The 19192-nt window shown below is 63.5% G+C and overlaps 2 protein-coding genes across 2 annotated transcripts; one reads left to right on the top strand and one right to left on the bottom strand.

The window, feature by feature from the left end:
* Positions 1-6189: 6189 nt before the first annotated feature.
* On the top strand, positions 6190-7557 carry LOC311215293 (ammonium transporter Rh type A-like; the record flags this gene model as incomplete). Its single annotated transcript, XM_084296389.1, has 1 exon — positions 6190-7557. The coding sequence occupies one exon, from the start codon at positions 6190-6192 to the stop codon at positions 7555-7557; it is 1368 nt and encodes a 455-aa protein (XP_084152515.1).
* A 5840-nt stretch (positions 7558-13397) lies between these two features.
* Positions 13398-18983, bottom strand: LOC311215294 (uncharacterized protein C20orf204; the record flags this gene model as incomplete). Its single annotated transcript, XM_084296390.1, has 7 exons — positions 13398-13529; positions 14148-14300; positions 14414-14476; positions 14567-14701; positions 15947-16037; positions 18696-18786; positions 18929-18983. 7 exons carry the CDS (start codon positions 18981-18983, stop codon positions 13398-13400), a joined length of 720 nt encoding a protein of 239 aa, XP_084152516.1.
* Between the last annotated feature and the right edge of the window lie 209 nt (positions 18984-19192).

Raw genomic sequence — 19192 nt, forward strand, 5'->3', positions numbered from 1 at the left:
CCTCCTGCGCCCCATGCGTGGGGTGGACGTGCCCTTTTCCCTCGCGCATGGCACAAATGCAACTATGGCCCGTGGAGGCTGCAGCCCTGCACGCACATCCCCGCCAGGCTCCCCCAAAGACCACCACATCTTGCTTCTCCACGAGCTGATGGCAAACAGAGGTCCTGGGGGGCACCCAGAGGGCGAGGTGCCACCCAAACCCCAGCGGGGACATCCAAAGAGGACGCGCTGCGCCCCGCACACCGTTCCCAGCACCCGCTGCTCCTCCAGCCCTCGGGGCCAGCTGAGTCCTCGGAGCATCCCTGTCCCCGTGGAGCCACCCGGGGGGCTATCAGCAGCCAGGCAGAGCAGCTGGTAGCCGGCTCCTGCTACCTCACAGGCTGCACAAGCTGCTCGCCAGAGCGGCTCTGCGGAGCAGCTGGCCTCGGCGCGGGGCTCGCGCTGCCCGGCCTTCCCCCGCGCCAAACGTGGGACGGATTAAGGCGTAATGAAGTGAAATCTGCCTCCTTTTATTATTCTAAATAAACACCACTATATAGACATATGTACTGGTGTTTAATTTGGGGAGAGAACTGCACTGACCCTGCTCGCAGGCTTTTTTTTTTTTTTCGGTGAGTTAGCGTCTGCTTCGCTGGGCTTTGCGGCAACGAAGAAGGGACCTGGAGCAGCAGGAGGCTGATGCCAAGGAGCTCCTGTGCCGTGCCAAGGCCCACAAAGAGGGATGAACCCTTAACATGACCCCCAGAAACACCACCACTTCCCTGCTGCCTGCAGATCACACTAGGACCCTGAATAAATAGGAATTTGCTGCAGCATCCTACAGAGCCAAAGGGTTTTCCACTCAAGGGCAGCTTCCCCAGCCGGTCCCTCCACGTGCAAAGCCCCAACACGACTGAGCCGAGCTCCGGAGCAGCCCCAAATCCTCCTGGCCAACCCTTCTGAGGGCTTTGCAGGGGCTCGAGCAGGGTTCGACGTGGTGGGGGCTGAGCCCTGCAGCGTGCCCCAGCCCTGCTGCGGCCGGGCCTCCCCGCGGGGTGGCCGCGCTTGCAGGAGCCCCGCGCGGAGAAGCAGCGCCCACGGAGCGAGCTGGCACGGGGCTCGCATTGCTCAACGCCAAGCTCAAAGCCTCGCCCCAGCGGCGACAAAACGCGGCCAGTGCCGCAGCAGAGAGCGGCGGTGCCAACGCGGGCACGGCACGGCGCAGGGCTACACGGCACGGCGCTGCCCTCCCGCAGCCAGCCTGGCAAAAACGCCCCCCCCCCAGCACCAGCACCTCGGGGGAGAGCCCAGCCTTTTGAAACGGGGTCTTTCACCCCCAAATTCGGCCCTTAACTCGCCAACATCCCCCCTCGTCTCGCCGGCACGCCGGCCCCGATCCTGCGGGGAGCGGAGCAGGTGCAGCCCAGCCGGGCGCAGCGCCCATCGCCCCTCTCCGAGCCCCTCGGCCCCTCGGCTCGGACCCCCCCCCCGGGACCCCCGGTTGCCGGCCACGGGCGCCCACCTGGGAGCGGAGTGGAGCGGGGCGGGCGGCGCGCTCGCACACGCACTGCTCGGCACAGTTGGTTATCGTTACATTTGGCATCAGTCGCTTCCATTCGGCTCAATAGGGGAGGGAGAGAGAAAAAGGAAAACTCAGCTCAAGGCGATTTAATAAGTTCAGCGTTACGAGCTGGGGAAAAGCTGTGGAACACACAAGTGGTAACGCAGGATTAATCTTTCCTTTAGTCTTGGGAATTATGTTTTCATTAATCCTAATTTTTCCAGATGTTTCACTCCTTATACCAGGGTCTTCAAAGCCTCTGTGGCTGCAAATTCTAATGAAGCCATGAGAACATTTTAAAGAGAAAGATTCAAAGCTTAAATTGCTTCCTTTTTTTTTTTTTTTTTTTTTTTTTTCTCTTCTTTCTCTCTCTCTCTCTCTCTTTTTTTTTTTTTTTTTTTGTATTTTTTCCCCCCTCGTTGGGCTGTTGGGGAGCGCATGTGTGTGCGGTCCCAGCGCCTCCACATGTTGTGTTACACAATGTGCTAACAAGATGGAGAAGGCCACTCGGGCCGCGTGATGCGGGTGTGACGTCTGTGCCTTTTTGTCCCCGGGCAGAGCCCCCGCTCGCCAGGGGTTCAAGGAAGGGGGAGGTTTTTTTGTTTTTTTGGGGGGGGAACTGGCCACCTGCCCGGCTCCGGCAGCCGCCCCGCGAGCGCCGGGGCTCCGTGGGTCAGAACCATCCGGGGGCTTTTTAACGGCTCGCGGCCGCCGGCGGCATCGCCGGGATGGAATTGAGAAGAGGGGGGGGGAAATATAATAAAAGGGACGGGTTAGAGAACAGGCGTGTGTTTGTGTGCTTGTGGAGGAGCTACGGGGGCTCGGGGATGGATGGGGAGGGAGCGGGGAGCTGGGTGGCGAAGGTTTTTAGGGAACGGGGCTTTCGGGGTGCCCGTGGGGAGAGGGCTGACAACAATTTGGGAATTAAGGGGGGACCAGCAGCTCTTCCCCTCCGTGCTGTGCCTCGGCTGGGAATCCTCTGGCAGCCCCGTGGAGATGAAGCCGGAGCCCCCTCTCCCTCCTGCCCGCGCAGAGGGGTCCCCAGCACCCATCCCCGGGCACCGGAGCATCACCACGGGGCAGGAGGGGACCCGATCCCAACCTCCCCGCTACCATCAAGGTTCCCAACCCCTTGGGGTTCCTCCAGGCAGCTGCAGGATCCGGCCGCCACCGCCCGGCACAGCACGGCACGGCTGGGCTGAGCATCCCCTCCCGGCTGAGCCTCGCCGGCAGCGCTGGGCTCGGGCGCAGGACGCGGTGTGACGCAGGAGGGTCAGGCAAGACGGTCGGAACAATCCTCTCCTGGTCTCCAGCGCCCTGGATTCAGATCCATGTACTTATATGGCCTGCAAAATGCGGTGGGAGTATGACCAACGTCTGGAAATCCAGATATGACTAGATCCCTTCATTAGTAATTTCTTGTACATGACTTTCTAGACCATAGGGATTTGTTAAATTTGCAGGAGTGTTTTCTCACAGTGCCATGGACTGGCTGTTGCCAGCATATATTGGCTCGGATCTGTCAGATCCTGTTGCCTTATATGACCCGCAGTTAATTCAGCTTTTCTTTGTATCCAGCCCTCAGCAGGGAACTCCTCGAGCAGTCTCAGCGTGGATCATGCTAAAATGGTTCCCCAGCCCTCCTGCCATAAAACAACTGCCCACACAGTGAAAGGGGGACGTGGGGGGTGGAATTCAATGGTCCCCTCCCCGCCGCCCCGGCCCTCTCCAGATGCTTCCTCCGTCCCCAGGCCCTGCTCCTTTGGTGCCGAAGAAAAAAAAAACTCCCCGGTGCCCGCGGAGGGTTCCTGGAGGGACCAAACTTTCCCCACCCCATCCCGCGGGCGCACCCAGTTCCCCCAAGTTAATCATTTCCCCCCCCCTTTGCTCCGCGGGGCCGGGGGTGCCGTGGGGCAGGGGGACTTTCGCCTTCCCCGCTGACCTCCTGGAACTTCGACCTCCCTTTATGGGGGCCATAAAGGTTACTCTTTAACCTGCACCCCGCCGGGGTCCCTCGCTCTCTGCGCTGGGGTCCTTGGCCCGGGGGGGGGCAGCCGGGCAGCGCTGCTCTTTGCCCTCGTCTGCTTTTGGAAGGCTAAAAAGGACATCCCGCCTGCCAACAGAGGTGCTGGGGTACCAAACGGCTCGGCAAAGGAGCTTGTTGGTGGCTGCCCTTGGTTTTTGCCCCTCTGGGAACCCACGTGCACATCCCAAATCCCCAGACGCCGCCGGGGTAAGGTTTCCAGGAGGAAAAGGGCACGCACCCAAGGGCGCAGCACCCTGACCAACCGGCCCCAGGGCGGGCACCGGCTCCAGCGCCTGCCAGCTCCACCCCGCTGAGCCTGCAGTTCCCTATCAGCCGCAGATGGAGATAAGGAGCTGTCACCTCCCCAACCAGCTCCGGGCACGCAGCCCGGCAGCCTGACCCCGTGCCGTGTTCCCCGGGTGCACCCACACGGTGTTTATGGACCTGGCACAGCCGCCCGTGCCAACCCCGCATCTCCAAACCTTGCCACGGGCACCGGCTGGATCCAGAAGGGCTTTTCCTCTCAAATCTCCCCACACCGTGGTGCTTCGGCAGCACAAAGATGCTCTGGAGATGTTTTCTTCCTGCAGCACACCCCTCCCAGAAGGCTCTTTGCTGCGATTCCCAAACCTTTACAACTCTCCCCTTTTAAAATACCCGTTCAAACCCTGCTTTCCTTCTGTGCAGCTTTTCCTATCAGCGTTTTATTCAGCCCTGCCCCCCAAAAAAAGACCTGAACCAAGGTGCTTCCACTGGAAACCCCACACCAAACCCCACGGTTCCTGGCTAGGGGCAGCGGGCAGCAGCGAGCCGAGGCCACCGCGCCACCACGGCCAGCAGCTCCAGCCAGGGACCAGGATTTATCTTAAACACGAGGAGCTAACAAGCTTTTCTCTGGGTCGAGCTTTTCTCTGTGTCGAGCCATCCCATTGAAAAATCCCGCTGGAGGGCTGATGTGGCATGCGATGGGTACGGCACACACCCGGGATGTAATGCAATGGGGTCAGCAGTGCTGAAATTGCCTTTCTTTCCCCTTTTTGCATCAGCAGGGGGTGGGGGAGGATGAGGCATCCCCTGTGGCCCACCAGAGCAGGATGGGGCTGTGGGGTGGGAGCTCAGCCCGTGTTTGCTGGGGGGGAGGTGGGCGAGAGCATCCCGCTGTGCTCCCCGGCCCCACCGCGTCCCCCACCGGCATTTGGGGACACCAGAGCGAGCCCAACGGGGACCCCAGCCCCGTGTGTCCCTGGGGTCCCCGTGGTGGCATTCTCCTGCTCTGCCCACATGGCAGGGACAAGCACGGAGGCCTCTGCTTGATGAAGCATCCCCAGGTCCCACCCCAAAAAAAAACCTTTTGGGGTTTTTCTTTGCCCCTCTTTATGGAGAGAGGCGGCTCGGCACGATGCAACCCCAACGCAAGGCCCGGCGGCGCTTCCTTCAAAGCACCTCCTCCTCCTATACGTTGCCCTGATTTCCAGCATCTTGCTGTTGAAAAATGGCAGGGGAGGGTTTGGCAAAGGAGCCTCGCGCAGATTATTCAACAATTGTTTCCCATTTTGCGCCCTCGCCTGCCTCATCCTCCAGTAACAATGACGAAGAGCGGCGTGGAGCCAGCGCCCGCGGCAGGGGTGTTGAGATCAGGGACAGCACAAAAATATCTTCTCTCTGGAACAAATATTTACCAACCCTTCTGCCTTTTGTTCTTGTGGTTCTCATATTTTTTTTCCAGACATTCACTGGCAAAATGTCACATTAAACAGCAACCCAGAAACTTCGGGGTAGCTGCTTGGCTGCTCTGGGCTTTGTTTTTCTCGCGCGCTAATTGTTAATGAATTTCCAGCCATTCAAGCCAACACAAACCTGTGAGAAAATGATCTTTTCGGCCTGATTTCGGAGCTTTATGGGGCTTTGCGGAGGCCGGGCAGTTGCCGAGCAGAGCGCACATCATCCCCAAGCCACGCATGGCGCTGCCTTGGGTTGCGATGGGCCGGGAGCCGTCCCCGGCCGGCCGGAGGCAGCGCGGGAGCCTTGGCAGAGCTCACCCGCCTCCTGCAGCGTGCCCAAGTGGGCCCCCACCCCTGCTGTGGCACCGAGCACCCGTGGGACCCTCCCCAGCCCCGGCTCTGGGGGCTCTGCACAGCTCCGAGCCGTGGCTGTGGGGTTTGGAGAGGTCCCGTTGTGGGCGCAGGGGCTGGAGAGGGGGGGAAGTGGGCGCACGCCGCGGTGCCCCCCTCATTTCCAGCACTGCTGTCGGCCCCACGGGTTCCTCCGCCGCCCCCCAGCAGGCTTTTCCTCTTTTCCTCTCTCTTTTCAAACTCCTAAAAGCCTCGTGCCCGCTTTTTATGGTGGCCAAGCAAGAGCGCACGGGCGACGTCTGAGCATTGCTTTGAAGGAGGAGAGAAGGGGGGGGATAAAAGTCTCTCCTTGTGGCACATCAGCCCTCATCCTCGGTTAAAAATTAACCCTGGCCATAAAACCCCTGAGATAGCAGCAGAGCACGGCTCACCCCGTGAGCTCTCCCGGCACGGCCGGGCTGCCGTCCCCTGCCCCGTGGTCACCATCCCCTCCTGTGCCACCCCCTGCACCGCGGCACCGCAGTCACCGTCCCCTCTTGCCACATCCGAGGATGGCCACGCCGCCCCCCGCCAGCGCCCGCCGCCTCCTGCCCCTCTCCCTGGGGCTCTTCCAGGGCGCCCTGCTGCTTTTCTTCGCCCTCTTCGCCACCTACGACGAGCCCTCGGCTGCGGCCACGCAGTCAGAGGATGGCACCCGGGCTGCTGAGCACCTCCCCAGCCTCTTCCCCCTCTTCCAGGACATCCAGGTGATGCTGGCGGTGGGGCTGGGGCTCCTGCTGGCCTTCCTGCCCCGCTACGGGCTCAGCGCCCTCGCCCACAATTTCCTCCTGCTCAACGTCTCCACGCAGTGGGCGCTGCTGCTGCAGGGCGTGCGCCACGGCCGGCTCCGCCTGGGCCTCCACGACGTCCTTGCCGCCGAGTTCGCCGCCGTCACCGTCCTCATCTCGGTCGGGGCCGTCCTGGGCAGGACGAGCCCCTGCCAGCTCCTCGCCGTGGCTTTCTGCGAGGTCCCCGTCTACCTCGCAAGCGAGTGGCTCGTCGTCACCCAGCTGGGCGTCCGCGACGTGGGGGGCACCATCACCATCCACGTCTTCGCCTGCTATTTCGGCCTCGGCGTGTCCAAGGCTCTGTTCGGGACGGAGAGGCGGCCGGCGCATCCCAAGGAGACCCCGACGCCCCGATCCGACCTCCTGGCCTTGGTTGGGACGCTCATCCTCTGGGTTTTCTGGCCCAGCTTCGTGGCCGCCCCGTGCCAACCGGGCGATGCCCAGCACCGAGCCATCCTGAACACTTTCCTAGCCCTCAGCGCCGGCGCTGTCACCACCGTGGTGGCCTCCAGCCTGCTGGAGAGCGGCGGCAAGCTCAGCCCGGGCCACCTGCAGAACGGCAGCCTGGCCGGAGGGGTGGCCATCGGTGCTCTGGCCGACGTGCCCATCACACCGGCGGCCTCCCTGGCCCTGGGCAGCCTCTCCTCGCTCGTCTGCCTGCTCGGTTTCCGATTCCTCACCCCGTTCCTGGCGAGGAGGCTGGCGCTGCACGACCAGTGCGGCATCCACAACCTCCACGGCTTGCCGGGCATCCTCGGCGCGGTGGCGAGCGCCGTGGCCGTCCTGGTGGCCTCCGAGGACACCAAGAGGTGCCAGCTGTCCCACGTCGATGGCAGCGGGGTGGCGGGGGATCCGTGGGGCTGCGGTGGTGGCAGGCAGGCGCTGTGGCAAGTGGCAGGGCTGGCTGTGGCCCTTGGAGGCTCGCTGCTCAGCGGGATGCTCACCGGTGCCGTGCTGCGCCTGCCCTGCCTGGCCCCGCCGCCCGAGCCGCTGTGCTTCGAGGACTCGCTGAATTTCAGGATCCAGGAGCAGGCTGAGAGCCCAGGGCTGGGGGACACAGCTGAGGAGGTGGCCCTGAAGGAGCAGGTTTAGGCACCCGGTGCCCTCTCGTGCCAAACACTCAGCGCCAAGGCAGTGCTGCAGCGTGCGCCCCTTCAACATCCTCCCACCCCGAGGCTGCAGATCCCTTCCTCTGCGCCTGGAAACCCCAGGAGCTGACCGTCCGTCTCCACAGCCATGGAAAAAACATTCTCAGGGTTTATCTCCCCGGATGGCTCGCCCCTGGGTGCTGGCCTGGGATGGCAAACATCCCCCTGCTGCCTCGGGCTCCTCCGCCGCGTCGCTCCTGGCTGGGAACAGCAACGGGGTGGAGAGGAAATGACCACAAGCAAGGGACTTTTTAAGAGATTTTATCACCTGTGCTGCACTGGACAATCTAACCTCTGCCAGGACTACGTGGCAAATTGCTGCAGAAACCTCCCTTTTTCACCACAATGAGGCCTGAGCATGGAGAGGGGCTCAGAGAGTCAGGATGCACGGAGCACCCGCACCCCACAGCACCTTTCCCTGCCCCAAAACCAGGACTGGGAGAGCAGGAAGGCAGCGAGGGGGCCAGAGGAGTTTGGGGACCCCGAGGAAAAGCAGCAGCCCTGTCCCACGTGGCAGGGAACGAGCTGCTGCCACCCCACTGAGGACAAAACCAGAGGCTCACAGGCACCAAGCCGCGAGCGCGGGGCCACATCCTGCCCGGAGAGCGCCATGATTCAGAGCCCCCCGGCTCCATGAGTCACCGCGCCCCTGCTCCGCTGCCACACAGACAACGCTGGAGATGCTCAGGGGCTCCTGAGAGGGCCGAGGGGGCCCAAAAGCCCCCCGCCACCCGCTGCAGGGACGGGGGCTGTGGGCACGGTGGCCCTCGCGCATGGAGCCGGGCTCGGCGGGGCTGGATCCCCTCTGCCTGGCGCGGCCCCAGGCGGAGCCGACACCAAGAGCGAGGCTGGGGAATTCGTCCTCCAATAATCACAAACAGGCTCGGGAGCCCGGGCGTGTTTGGTTAATTGTTAGAATAAAATATTGTTCAGCTCTGACAAAGGAATCCTGCCCCGCAGCCCGGCGCGGCAGAACAATGGGCCCCGGCGGAGGGTGCCGCGGGCCGAGCAGCGGGGCCGGGGGGCGGCGGGAGGCAGCGAGGCCCCGAGCCCAGCCACGGCATCCCACCGGCATCCCACCGGCATCGCCGGCCCCGTGGAGGTGCCCGTGGTGAGGGCACGGAGGGGAGAAGGGGGCAGCCGGGCCCCTCGCCCCCCATCTGGCTCCCGCTGGGCGTCGAGAGCCGCCGGAGCCAGCGCCGTCCCGCAGAGCCGCGGTGCCACGGGGGCCCGGGTGGGCTGCTGCTTGTTTTGGGGTGAGACAGGGCTCCTGCTGAGCCCGGCATGCTGGTGCTGCTCTCTTCCTAATGTTCTGGGGCCTGCTGGCTGCACCGTGTGGCTCCGGCTCCATCAGGGCATCGAGGAGGGTGCAGGCACCCTCGGGGAGCTGCCGCGGGGAGGAATCGTGCCGGCACACGGAGCTGTGCGCACGCACACCCGGCCCCGAGGCTGCAGACCCCTCTCCCATGCGTGCACGGTGGTGCAGAGCCCCCCTTCTCCTCTCCATACTCAGGGTTTCGCGTGCTTTGGGCCACCCAGCCCCCTCGCCACGGCTCCCCCCGGGACGCCCCCAGCCCTGAGCTGCTTCCCAGCGTCACCCAACCCTTCCCTGCGAGGATTCAGCCTCCTGCTGAGCCACCCAGCACCGCGGGCGCTGCTCCAGCAGCACGGCCCCGGCACCCATGGGGCTGTAGCAGCGTGCCGGGGAGCTGGCAGTGGGGCCACGGGCTGGGGGGCACAAGGAGGGGAGCATCCGGAGCTGGGCCCGGGCACACCCCGCTGCTTGGTGGCACGTCCTCGCACGGGCACGCAGTGGCACAATCTGGTCGGCAGATGCCTCCGAAACCAGCAAGAGGCTGGGAAGCTGGGGCTTGGAAGGGGGGGGAGCTGCCCTTCCCCGCTGCGGGACCCCGGTGATATTTGTCAGTGTTTCCAGCACGCTGCTCCCTCGAGGGCTCGCCGGGGCTCTGCTTGTCACAGCACCGCACGGCCCGCACCTCCAGCCCGCAGCCTCCGTGCAGGACCTGGGCTCAGGATCCTGGCATCTCACGGCCGGGGGAGCCAGGACCCACCTGGGCCGTGGCACGGCTCCGTGCGGCCCCATTCCCAACTGTCCCCGTCCCCCGGGACCGGCTGTCCTCCAGCTGGAGCCGGGCAGAGATGCCGCTGGGTGTGCCGCCCCGAGCCCAGCTCTCCCTGCTCCTCCAAAACAGCCGCTCTCCAAAGGATGGAGCAGTAAAATATTAACCAGAGCCCCTAGCGTTTATCACACCGTAAATCTGGGCTTTCAACAGCTTTACGATGCTGCAGGGAGATGGGAGAGAACAAAACGCTCTTCTTCTCACTCAGACACAGCCTGCGTGTGCCAGTGCCCCCAGCGCTCGCTCTGTGCCCGCGCTCGGGGGCTGCGAGGGGCCGGCACCCCCAGCCTCGACCCCCCCCCCAAGCCCCAGATTGGGTCATAACGCAGACGAGGACCGAAGCAGGGCGCGGGTTTCCCGATCGCCAGCGAGGTGGCTGCTGGCGCTAGGACGAGGAGAGCTCTGCTCCATCCCAGGGACAGCCGCGTTTCGGTGGGACGTGGCACTGCGAAGGGGCAGGGGCGAAAAGCGCTCCCCTCATCGGCTCCACAGGAGCACAACAGCCACCGTCCTGGGTGACGCTGGTTTGTTTTTTCCCCCTTGTCCTGGGTGATGCTGTTTTTTGTGTTTTTTTCTGTGTGTTCTTGTTTTTTTGTCCCCTCTCCCAGCTCAGCCCGCGGCCAGGTCCGTGCTGCAGCGCGCTGCGCTCCGGGCTCGAGGAGCACCCCGTCCCCGCGGCCCTGACCCCGATCCCCCGGGCGCTGATTGCAAAACAAGAGGCGAGGGGAGGAAGCCGTGGCCGCGCTGTTTGTGGGGCTGTCGGACGCATCTGGCAAGGCGATCAGAGCCGGCAGCCCCGGGCACGCACACACCTGCGGCACGGCGGGCGGGAGCGCGGCACGCGCGCGCGCGAGGACGCAGCAAAACGCGCACGGCACGAGGCGCAGCCCCCCAAAAGTGGGGTGCAGCACCCTTTTCTTGCATCCCAAATCTGGGGGGGGGGATGTGGGGATGTGGGGATGTGCTCCGGGCTCCTCGCCGTGCGCCCGCCTGCCCGGAGCGAGGTGGGAGCTGGCGAGGTGCCCACGGGATGCCCAGCGCCTGGCACCGCGCGGGGCGGCCGCGGAGGCCGGAGGGAAAGAGGGAAGGAGGGAGGGAAGGAGGAAAGGAGGGAGGCAGCTCGGTGGCGGCTGCTGGAGCCACATCAGAGCAGCCCCCCCGGAGCAGCCGGGAGCGTGTGGCGCTGCCCTCGAAGGAAATGCGCTCACTCCCATGTGCTGCACACTTGGGTTTGCCTCGCTGCTATTTTTATTTGACTTTTCAGGCCCGTTTCCTTTTTCCGGCTGTTTTGCTGTGATTCCACCGAAGCTTCGACCTCGCTTTTCCCCTCCCTCCCTTTAGCCTCTTCCTTCACTCTTTCCTTCCTTTCCATGCACTCATTCCTGCCGCCGCACCGGGCTCCCTCTCCCCCCCCCCCCCAGCCACCGGAGAGCGCGGCAAGCTCACAAACACCCCAACAAAACACCCCCTGCGTGTGCTGCCACGGCCACAGGCACCACAGCTCACCTCCTGCCACCACCCCAAACCAGGAAAATGCTGCAAAACCACCAGCACCGGGCACAAATCCCTTTTCCCAGCCTGCACAAGCAGTCGGAGCAGCTGCACCCATCCCCTGCAGCAGGGGCCGGGTACCCCCGGGGGTGATTTCCAGCTCCTCGCTGCTAGGAAAGGGGCTGGTTACGGCTCTGTTTTATCTGGGAATGTGCTGAGAGATCGGGGGGGGGTCCCTTTGCTCCAGCCTTGACGCAGAAATGGCAGTGAATCACCCGAGACACGGTCCCGTTTGCACAGCACGGCCAGGGCGGCAGCAACGCCCCCAGCGGGACCCCCAACCCCATCCTTGGGGAGAAAAAAAAAGTGGTCCTAGCCCCGGCTGCAACCCATCATCCAAAAAAAAAAAAGAAAGAAAAAACAGGAAAATTGCTCATTCGGGGGGTCTGTGTCACGCTGGTGGGCACCCGCGCGGAGCAGGGGGCGCAGGGTTATTTTGGGAGGGTTGGCGGGGTGTCGTTACGCGTGGGGGCGGTTGGGTTGTGTTGGTTTTTGGTTTTTTTTTTTAATTATTATCGTTATTTATCCTCTTTCCTCTCTTCAACCTGATTAAAACCACTGTCCGCATTTGATCTTTTGTTTAGGAAAACAAGCAAAGGGGGGGGGGGGGGAATAAGAGGGGAAAAAAAGAAAAAAAAGAAAAAAAATCCCAGCGCAAAGCCGCCCAGGGAGGCAGCAAAAAGGGCACGAGCAAAACAAGGCAGGGCCTGGGCGCAGCGAGCTGGGGGGCTCTGCGGGAGTCCCTTCCCCGAGCCCCCCGGGGACCACCCGAGGAGGAGGAGGATGGGGCTGGGAGGAAGGGGCCCAGGCCAGCACCGGGCCGGGGAGGAGCGTGGCACCGGGGGACAAGCAGGGCTTGGCGTCACCCTGTCTCCTGCCAGGCTGGGACAGCATCTCCCAGGGCCGGATCCTGCTCACCACCCAGCGCCACCCCCAAAAAGCAAGGCCCGATTTGTGCCCCCGAAGCAAAAACCCTGCTCCCTTCCCATTAAACCGGGGCCAGCAGCGTGCCCAGGGACCCCTCTCCCACCCCCCAGCCACGCAGCCCCCCGGCTCCGCTCCAACCCCAGAGGCAGGGAGGGGGGCACAGCCCCCAAATCCCCTTTTCTCTCCCCAATTTTCCCTCCCCCCGTGGCACAGAACCGCCTTCAGCCCCCGCGAAGCCCCCAGCAAAGCGCCCCCAGCCCCTGCCGTGCGCACGGAGGGGACCCCCCCGGCCGGGCCACCCGCAGCCCCGGGGATTGGGGGGGACACAGAGGGAAAGGGACACAAAGAGGGGGGGAACCCAAAGCGTTTTGGGGCCGGGGAATGTTTTTTTTTAGCCCGCTGCTGCCACCTCGTGTCCGCGCCGCAGCCGGGAGCGGGGATGGGGAAACTGAGGCAGGGCGCACAGCACCGAGCACCCCCACCGAGAAAAGGGGGGGCAGGATGGGACCCCAAAGGGTCCCCAGGAGCACTGTGAGACCCCCAAAAACAAGGCAAGGCAGCAGAGAAAGCAGCCAAGGAGGCTGCGAGGGAAGGAGGGGATTTATTTTTGGCTCCCCCCCACCCCAGCCCCGCTGCTCCAAGCAGCCAGAGCAGTCCTGGGGGGGTGTCTCAGTGTTTTCAGGGCAGCAGCTCACCCTGGCACCCTGCAGGCACCCCACGGGCACCCATGGGTGCGTAGAAGTCCGGTGCCAGCAGAAACCTCAGCCCCATGGCCCAGTTTGTCCTTTTTCGGTCCAAAAAAAAACAAAAAACAAACAAAAAAAAAACAACAGCCATTGTCCCCCCCCCAAAAAAAAAGCAGCAGGTGATGCAGGGGCAGGAGCATCACAGAAATCAGGGTCTCTCTCTTCTCTTTTTTTTTCTGGGCTTCCCCTTCTTCTTCCCCCAGCTCGGGGCTGTCCAGCTGGTGGCTGCAGCCTCCCTCCAGCCCCCACCCCGTGCACCGGGGCCAGCCCCGGGGGTACCACTCGAAACAAGAACATGAATTAAATCCGGGCACCCCCTGGCACCTCTTTGGCTGACTTCGGGGTTGAATTTCCCCCAGGTCCCAAAAACCAGGCGGCGTCAGCCACGAAAGCGGAGCGGGGAGGAGGTGAGGGGACCCCTAGGAGCCCCGGCGGGGGCCGTGCAGGGCGTAGAGCTTCTCCCAGCACGTCGCCAGCCTCTGCGCCCTCCTGGAGATCTCCTTCAGCTGCTTCCTCCTCCCGCGGGGCTGCGCCGGGGCACGGGGTGGGCTCTGCTGTCGGGGTGCCAAAGGGGTGAGAAATATCCCCAGCAGGGAGTCAACCCCAAAATGCTGAGCCCCAGGGGAGGGCGCAGACCCCGTGCGCATCGGGGTTGGAGCTGCAGGCTGCCCAAACCACCCACAGCAAGGAGGTGCCCCGTGGACAGGTGGGGTCCCTGGGGCTGCAGGAGATTTGGGGACCCCCCCCCCAGCCTGCAGCACCCACCCCAGACACCCTATGGTACGTCCACGTGTGGGGCAGAAGTGGTTTTCCAGCCCCCCCCCCAGCCCGCAGCCAGGAAGGGTTAACCCCAGGTGGTTTCCCCACCGTGGCAGGGAGATGCCCCCAGTCTCACCAGTGCCACCCCGGGGGTTTCCCTGCTGCTTAATTGGTTAATGAGTTGCCCGGTTAATGAGTTGTCTGGGCAGGAGAGCCTCCAGGCTGGGGTTTCCCCAGCAATTCCCCAGCGGAGCCCTGGGGACACCCAGACTGGCGCCCTGGGGATAAATCCCAGTTCTGGCCCAGGAGCAACTGGGCAAGGGGAGCAGAACGACTCTCGCCACGGCTCCCAGCGCACGGCCAGGAAACTGGGAGCTACTGGGGAGACTGGGCAGGGGCAGGGCTCCCACCTTGCCGATTCTCCTGCAGTTCTCCCTCAGCACGAACTCGGTGTTCCTGGCCACCTTCCACACCGCCACCTCCTCGGGGCCACGCAGGGTGCCGCCCGCCACGTCCCGCAGGGACATGCTGATGTTGTAGATGGCCAGCAGGATCTTCTGGTCCTTTGGGGGTGGGGGAAAAGAGAGAAAAGGGAGAGCAGCCCCGAGCAGGGAGAGGGCTCGACAGCTCCTTGGGGGGGCTCAGGTGGCACAAATCCCCAGCCCCGGGTGCTCACCTTGTCCGAGCGGCAAGCCAGCCCTGCCCGGCTGCTCCTCTCCGCCGAGCCACTCAGGTTTTTCTGCAGAAATAAAATAAAATAACGAGGGAAAGAAAGCAAGGAGAGCCGTCGGGCAGCCTAAAGCAGCCCGCCAGCACCCTTCTTGCTCACCAGGTTCTGGATCTCGTGGAAGATGACGGCGCGGTACTGCCGCAGGATCCTGGCGATGCTGCACCTCTTGCCCCGGCCCAGCACGGCGAGGAGCAGGAGCAGCAGCACAGCGCAGGAAAGGGCCCTGGGGAGAATCTGTGCAGGGAAAGGGCTCAGCGTCAGCCGGGGATGGGACACAAAAGGGGATGCAGGGAGGGTCGGGGATCTGCTTTCAGCTCCTCGCCACGGGCATCAGGCGGAGCTGCCCCTGGGGATGCAGCAGGAGGGGGAGCAGCTGGGTCCTGGGGGTGGGCACCCCCTCAGTGGGGACCTCGGGGGCTCTCCCCAGCTCCCCAAATCCTGGCTGTCGAGCACCAAAGATCAAAAGGAGCTGCCCGAGACCCGCTCTGCCCTTTGGAGAGGGGCAGGGGGCGCGCAGCCACCCGCTTCCCCAACGCAGCTCCAAGCTTCAGGCCCCCTTTGGGAAGGTTTCCCCTGCAATTCCACAAACCCCAAGGCAAGGACGCGGCCCCGGGACAGCCGCTCAGCATTTCTCCAAGCCCCCACACGGCCCCACAGCCTCCCAACCCCAAAGCTTCCCGGCAGCCCCGGCGGAGCAGGGAAAACCCCAAAGCTGACATCCGAGCTTGGCAGCGCTGGGCGGGGGTGCCCGGACCCTCTCCGAGGGCTGAGTTCAGGCGCTTTGGAGAGGAGCCAGAGCAGCCTCAGGTGACCGGGAGCGGGGATATTTGAGCACCCGGCAGCGGGGTGAGGAGGGGAAGAGGATGGGAAGCCCCACGCACGCTGCAGCTGCCGGGAAAGAAGCCCAGCAGCTCTCCTCCCCGGCACACCGCTGCGAGATGGCACGGTGCTGGGCTCCAGGCTGGCACCGGGCGTTTCTATCAGCTCCTGTTGGCTGTGGAAGTCCAACTCCCTCCACCTTTTCCCCCTGCAACTCCAAGCATCAGGTCTGGGCAGGCAGCAAGCAGCTCAGCACCCTCCAAAAGCAGCTGCTGTGCGCAGCCGGAGTGCGCACGGGAAGGAAAAAGCTGGTGGCAAGGGCTGGTGGCTGCTGGTTTCACAGCTTCCAGCCACGGGAGGGATTTCATCTCTGGGTTAGGGCTTTGCTCCCCCCTCTCCTTTCTGGATCTCTGAGCTCTCCGCCCCAAGGCGCAGCTCACACCTGGGTGGGTTTGTTGCCATCCCAAATATCTGGCTCTTGGGCTTGGCTTTTGGCTCAGGAGCACCAGATATTCCCCTCGCTGAAGCCCAAGCCCAGACAGATGCCACCCGTCCTGCCCCGTGGTGGGAGCCTGGGGGTTTGTTTGCAAAGCCTGCGTCTGCTCCCTGCTCAATTAAAGGCTGTCCCTGGCTCCAAAGGGCGAGGAAACCTCTCCCCACCCTCCTGCTCCTGAGGCTCAGCAGGACGGGAATATCAACACCCTGCAGCAAACCCAGCACCATGCCAGGCTGTGAACCCGGGGGCATCACCCTGGAGCAGGCACAGGCACAAGAAAACAAGCAAATCCCCATGGAAGTGGTGCAAATCCCACTGGGAGTCCTCCAGCACTCCCAACCCGTGCCCACCTCGCAGGATTCTGGCGCTGGGCTCCATCCCCAGGGCTGGGGAAGAGCAAAAGCAAAGCTGGCCGAGGGGTGATTCAGCACAGAACTCCTCGGGGACACGAAGGAGAAGGGGACACCCCGTCCAAAGTCTAAGGGTTGCTCTCGGGAAGCCCGTGGCCACGCAGCTTTGCTCAGAGCACCGAGCCAGGGAAGCCGAGTTCCCCGCAGCGCTTTGTTGAACAACTGGGACCGAATTCCAGGAGCAAGCACACCCTCGGCAGCATTTCCAGGCAGCTGATGGCACCGGGATCTCAGCCCCCAGCACGGGAGGAAGCTCAGCAAGCAGCTGAAAAGCTCAGAGAGGCACCGGGGCAGGAGGCAGGAGGGTGCCGTGGGCGCTTCCACCGCCCCCATAAAGAGCAGGGGGGCTGGAGATAAAGGGGAGATAAAGCCCAGGAACCCAAATCCGTGCTCTGCTCCCCTCCTGCAGGATGGGGGAAGGTCCCAGGATGGGGGAAAATGAGGTGTGCGGCTGATTTGGGGTCAGCCCAGCTCCCCTCACCCCCGTGCCCGCAGCAGGAGGGCCGGGTTGGGCACGGCGCTGGCTGCTCTGGGGTCGGGGTCGGGTTCGTCCCCTGGGGCTGGCAGGGAAAAAGGAGCTGGGGAGCACGGCCACGGGGCTGCAGCCACCTGGCAAGGAAAGCTAATCCCTTCCCCGGCTCTAATCCTCCTGCAAACACCGGCAGATAAGGGAAATCACCTCCAGAGATAGAGCAGCTCCCGGTGGCACCGCGCGAGGCTCGGCCACCCCAGTTCCAAGGTGCTGAGGTCCCCAGGTCCTCTCGGCCAGGCTGTCCCCATCCCTGTCCCCTAAAACCTTCCTCTCCAAAGGGATCCTGCCACGACCCCCTGCCTGCAGAGCAGCCACCCTGCACCTCGGGACCAGTGACACTTTTGGGACCAGCCACGCGGCCGTCCCCACGTCCAAGCCCCGGCCCAGCCCTCCCGAGCGCTTCCACGCCCTCCCGGCCAGACCAGCCCCTTCCCCACCAGCCCTGACCTCCATCCCCACCAGCTCCAGCTCCCATCCTGACCCTACTCCCATCCTGACCCGCTCTGAGCCCCTTTAGGGCCGGACCAGCCCCATCCTAATCCCTAACCCCACTGCTCCGAGCCCCGTTCTGGGCAGACCAACACCAACCGCGTCCCGACAGTTCCCAAACCCCATCCCAACCCAAGACCCAAACCTACCCCAATCCCCACAGCTCCCCCCACAACCCCAATCCCAATCCTTCAAGGGGGCTCAGGACCATCTCCCCCCAGCCCCAGCCCACTCACCATGGAGCCCCGCAGGCACCGGGGGGGCCCCCACAGCCTGGCCCCCCGCCGCGTCCCGCTCCGCCGCCGCCGCGCTGGGGCTCGCGGTTTGAACTTGGCTCCACGCGCGGGGCCGCGGTGGGAGGGGACGGGCCCGGCCCCATACAGCGAGGGGGGGGCACCTCTGGGCCCAGCCCCGGCTGTTTTCCCGTAGGATGAAGCCCCCCAGCCCCGCAGGATGGAGCCCCCCGGGCAGCCCAGGGACGAGCAGGAGGCGTTGGGCGAGCGGAGAAGCCGGGGAAAGGAAAAGGAGCGAGGAGCTGAGGGCTCGGGGAGGAGGTGGAGGAGGCAAACCCAGCGTCCTGCTCGTGCCGAGGAGCCGTGCCTGGAGGGTCAGGGTACAGGAGGCTCCCTTCTTCCTTGAAGGGCCCTAATAGGGCTCGCAGAGAAAGCGCTGCGTGGGCTCAGCCCCACGGAGGTCGGGAGGGAGGCGCTGCCCTGCTCCTGCACAGGGCCGTGCTGTAGGAATACACCAAAATGCACCCCCAGGGCACCGTGAGCACGATTAGCAGTCCCTTAATTCATTATTAGCAGTCCTTTAATTCATTATTAGCATGCCCTTAATCATCATTCTAAATCCACAGGCTGCTGCTGCCCCTGGGTCGCATCGTGGCTGCACCTGGAGAAGGCAAGGGGACGCCGCTCAAACACCCACACGCAGCCAAAATAAATCCTCCTGCTCCCCCACTCTGAGTTTTAGGGGCACATCGCCCTTTAGCTCGCAAGCCCAGGCAGGGAAAGCAAAGCCCTGACTCGCCGGGGCAGCCGCTTTCACGCAGGATGCGTTCAGAGCCAGCCTCACACGCGAGGCTCCGCTGGCGTGAGGTGAAATAAAGCTGAAGGATCCGAGGAGCCGACCCCTCGCAGCTTGGCAAGTGTGAGCAGGAGGCGTCCGAGCAGGCGAGTGGGAACCTCAGCGTACACAAGAGCATACCGCTGAGGACAGGGCCCATATAACTTCTTTACGGAGCTCTATATCTCGTTAAATGGGGTAGGTGCCATCGGCCGTTTGGAAACACAAAGCCGGCTCCCAGCACTAAAAGGCTCCGAGATGGATGATGCTTTTTTTTCTGAAAAGGAAAACAATCTGAAAACCCCGGGACAGGGAAGGCTGAAGATGCAAGGAGCAGGTGGTAAAAGGAGTTGGGTGCAGGTCCCCTGGCCCAGGGCTCTCAGCCCATCCCAGGAAAATCAGCTCTCCTCTCACCTGCCACAGGAATCTCCCCTGCAAGTCCCTCCCTTGCCTTTTCTCAGTTCTTGGGCATTGCCCCAAAAATCTTTAGATACGATGCTGCCACCTGAAAGGGGCAGGGAAAGTGCACTGACCCCGACCAGCACACAGCATTTATCTCCAGGGAGATGCCCCAAACACCTCACAGCTCAGGAGTTTCTCCAGCAGGAGCCGTGCCACCGTGGTTCCAGCCGTCCTCCCCACCTCACCTCCACGAGCACCAAGAGGAGGGCACCGCAGGGCTGAGGAGGACTGCAGCTCCATTTTCACCTCCCAGCACTTCCAGAGGTGACGTTATGGAAGAAAGGGAGAAGCCACGGGAGAGGCACAAGGACTTGACCACGCTGAGAACTGTTGATTTCTTTCTCCTGCAGCTTTTGGCTCAGTCTTGAAACCCTGGCCCAGCCACGTCCCCTTCCCACACGCCCACCCTCTCTTTTTCACAACAGATTGACTCCAATCTTGTCCCATTT

Source organism: Netta rufina (assembly GCF_964035555.1).
Source record: "Netta rufina genome assembly, chromosome: 16".
NCBI classification, from domain to species: Eukaryota; Metazoa; Chordata; class Aves; order Anseriformes; family Anatidae; genus Netta; species Netta rufina.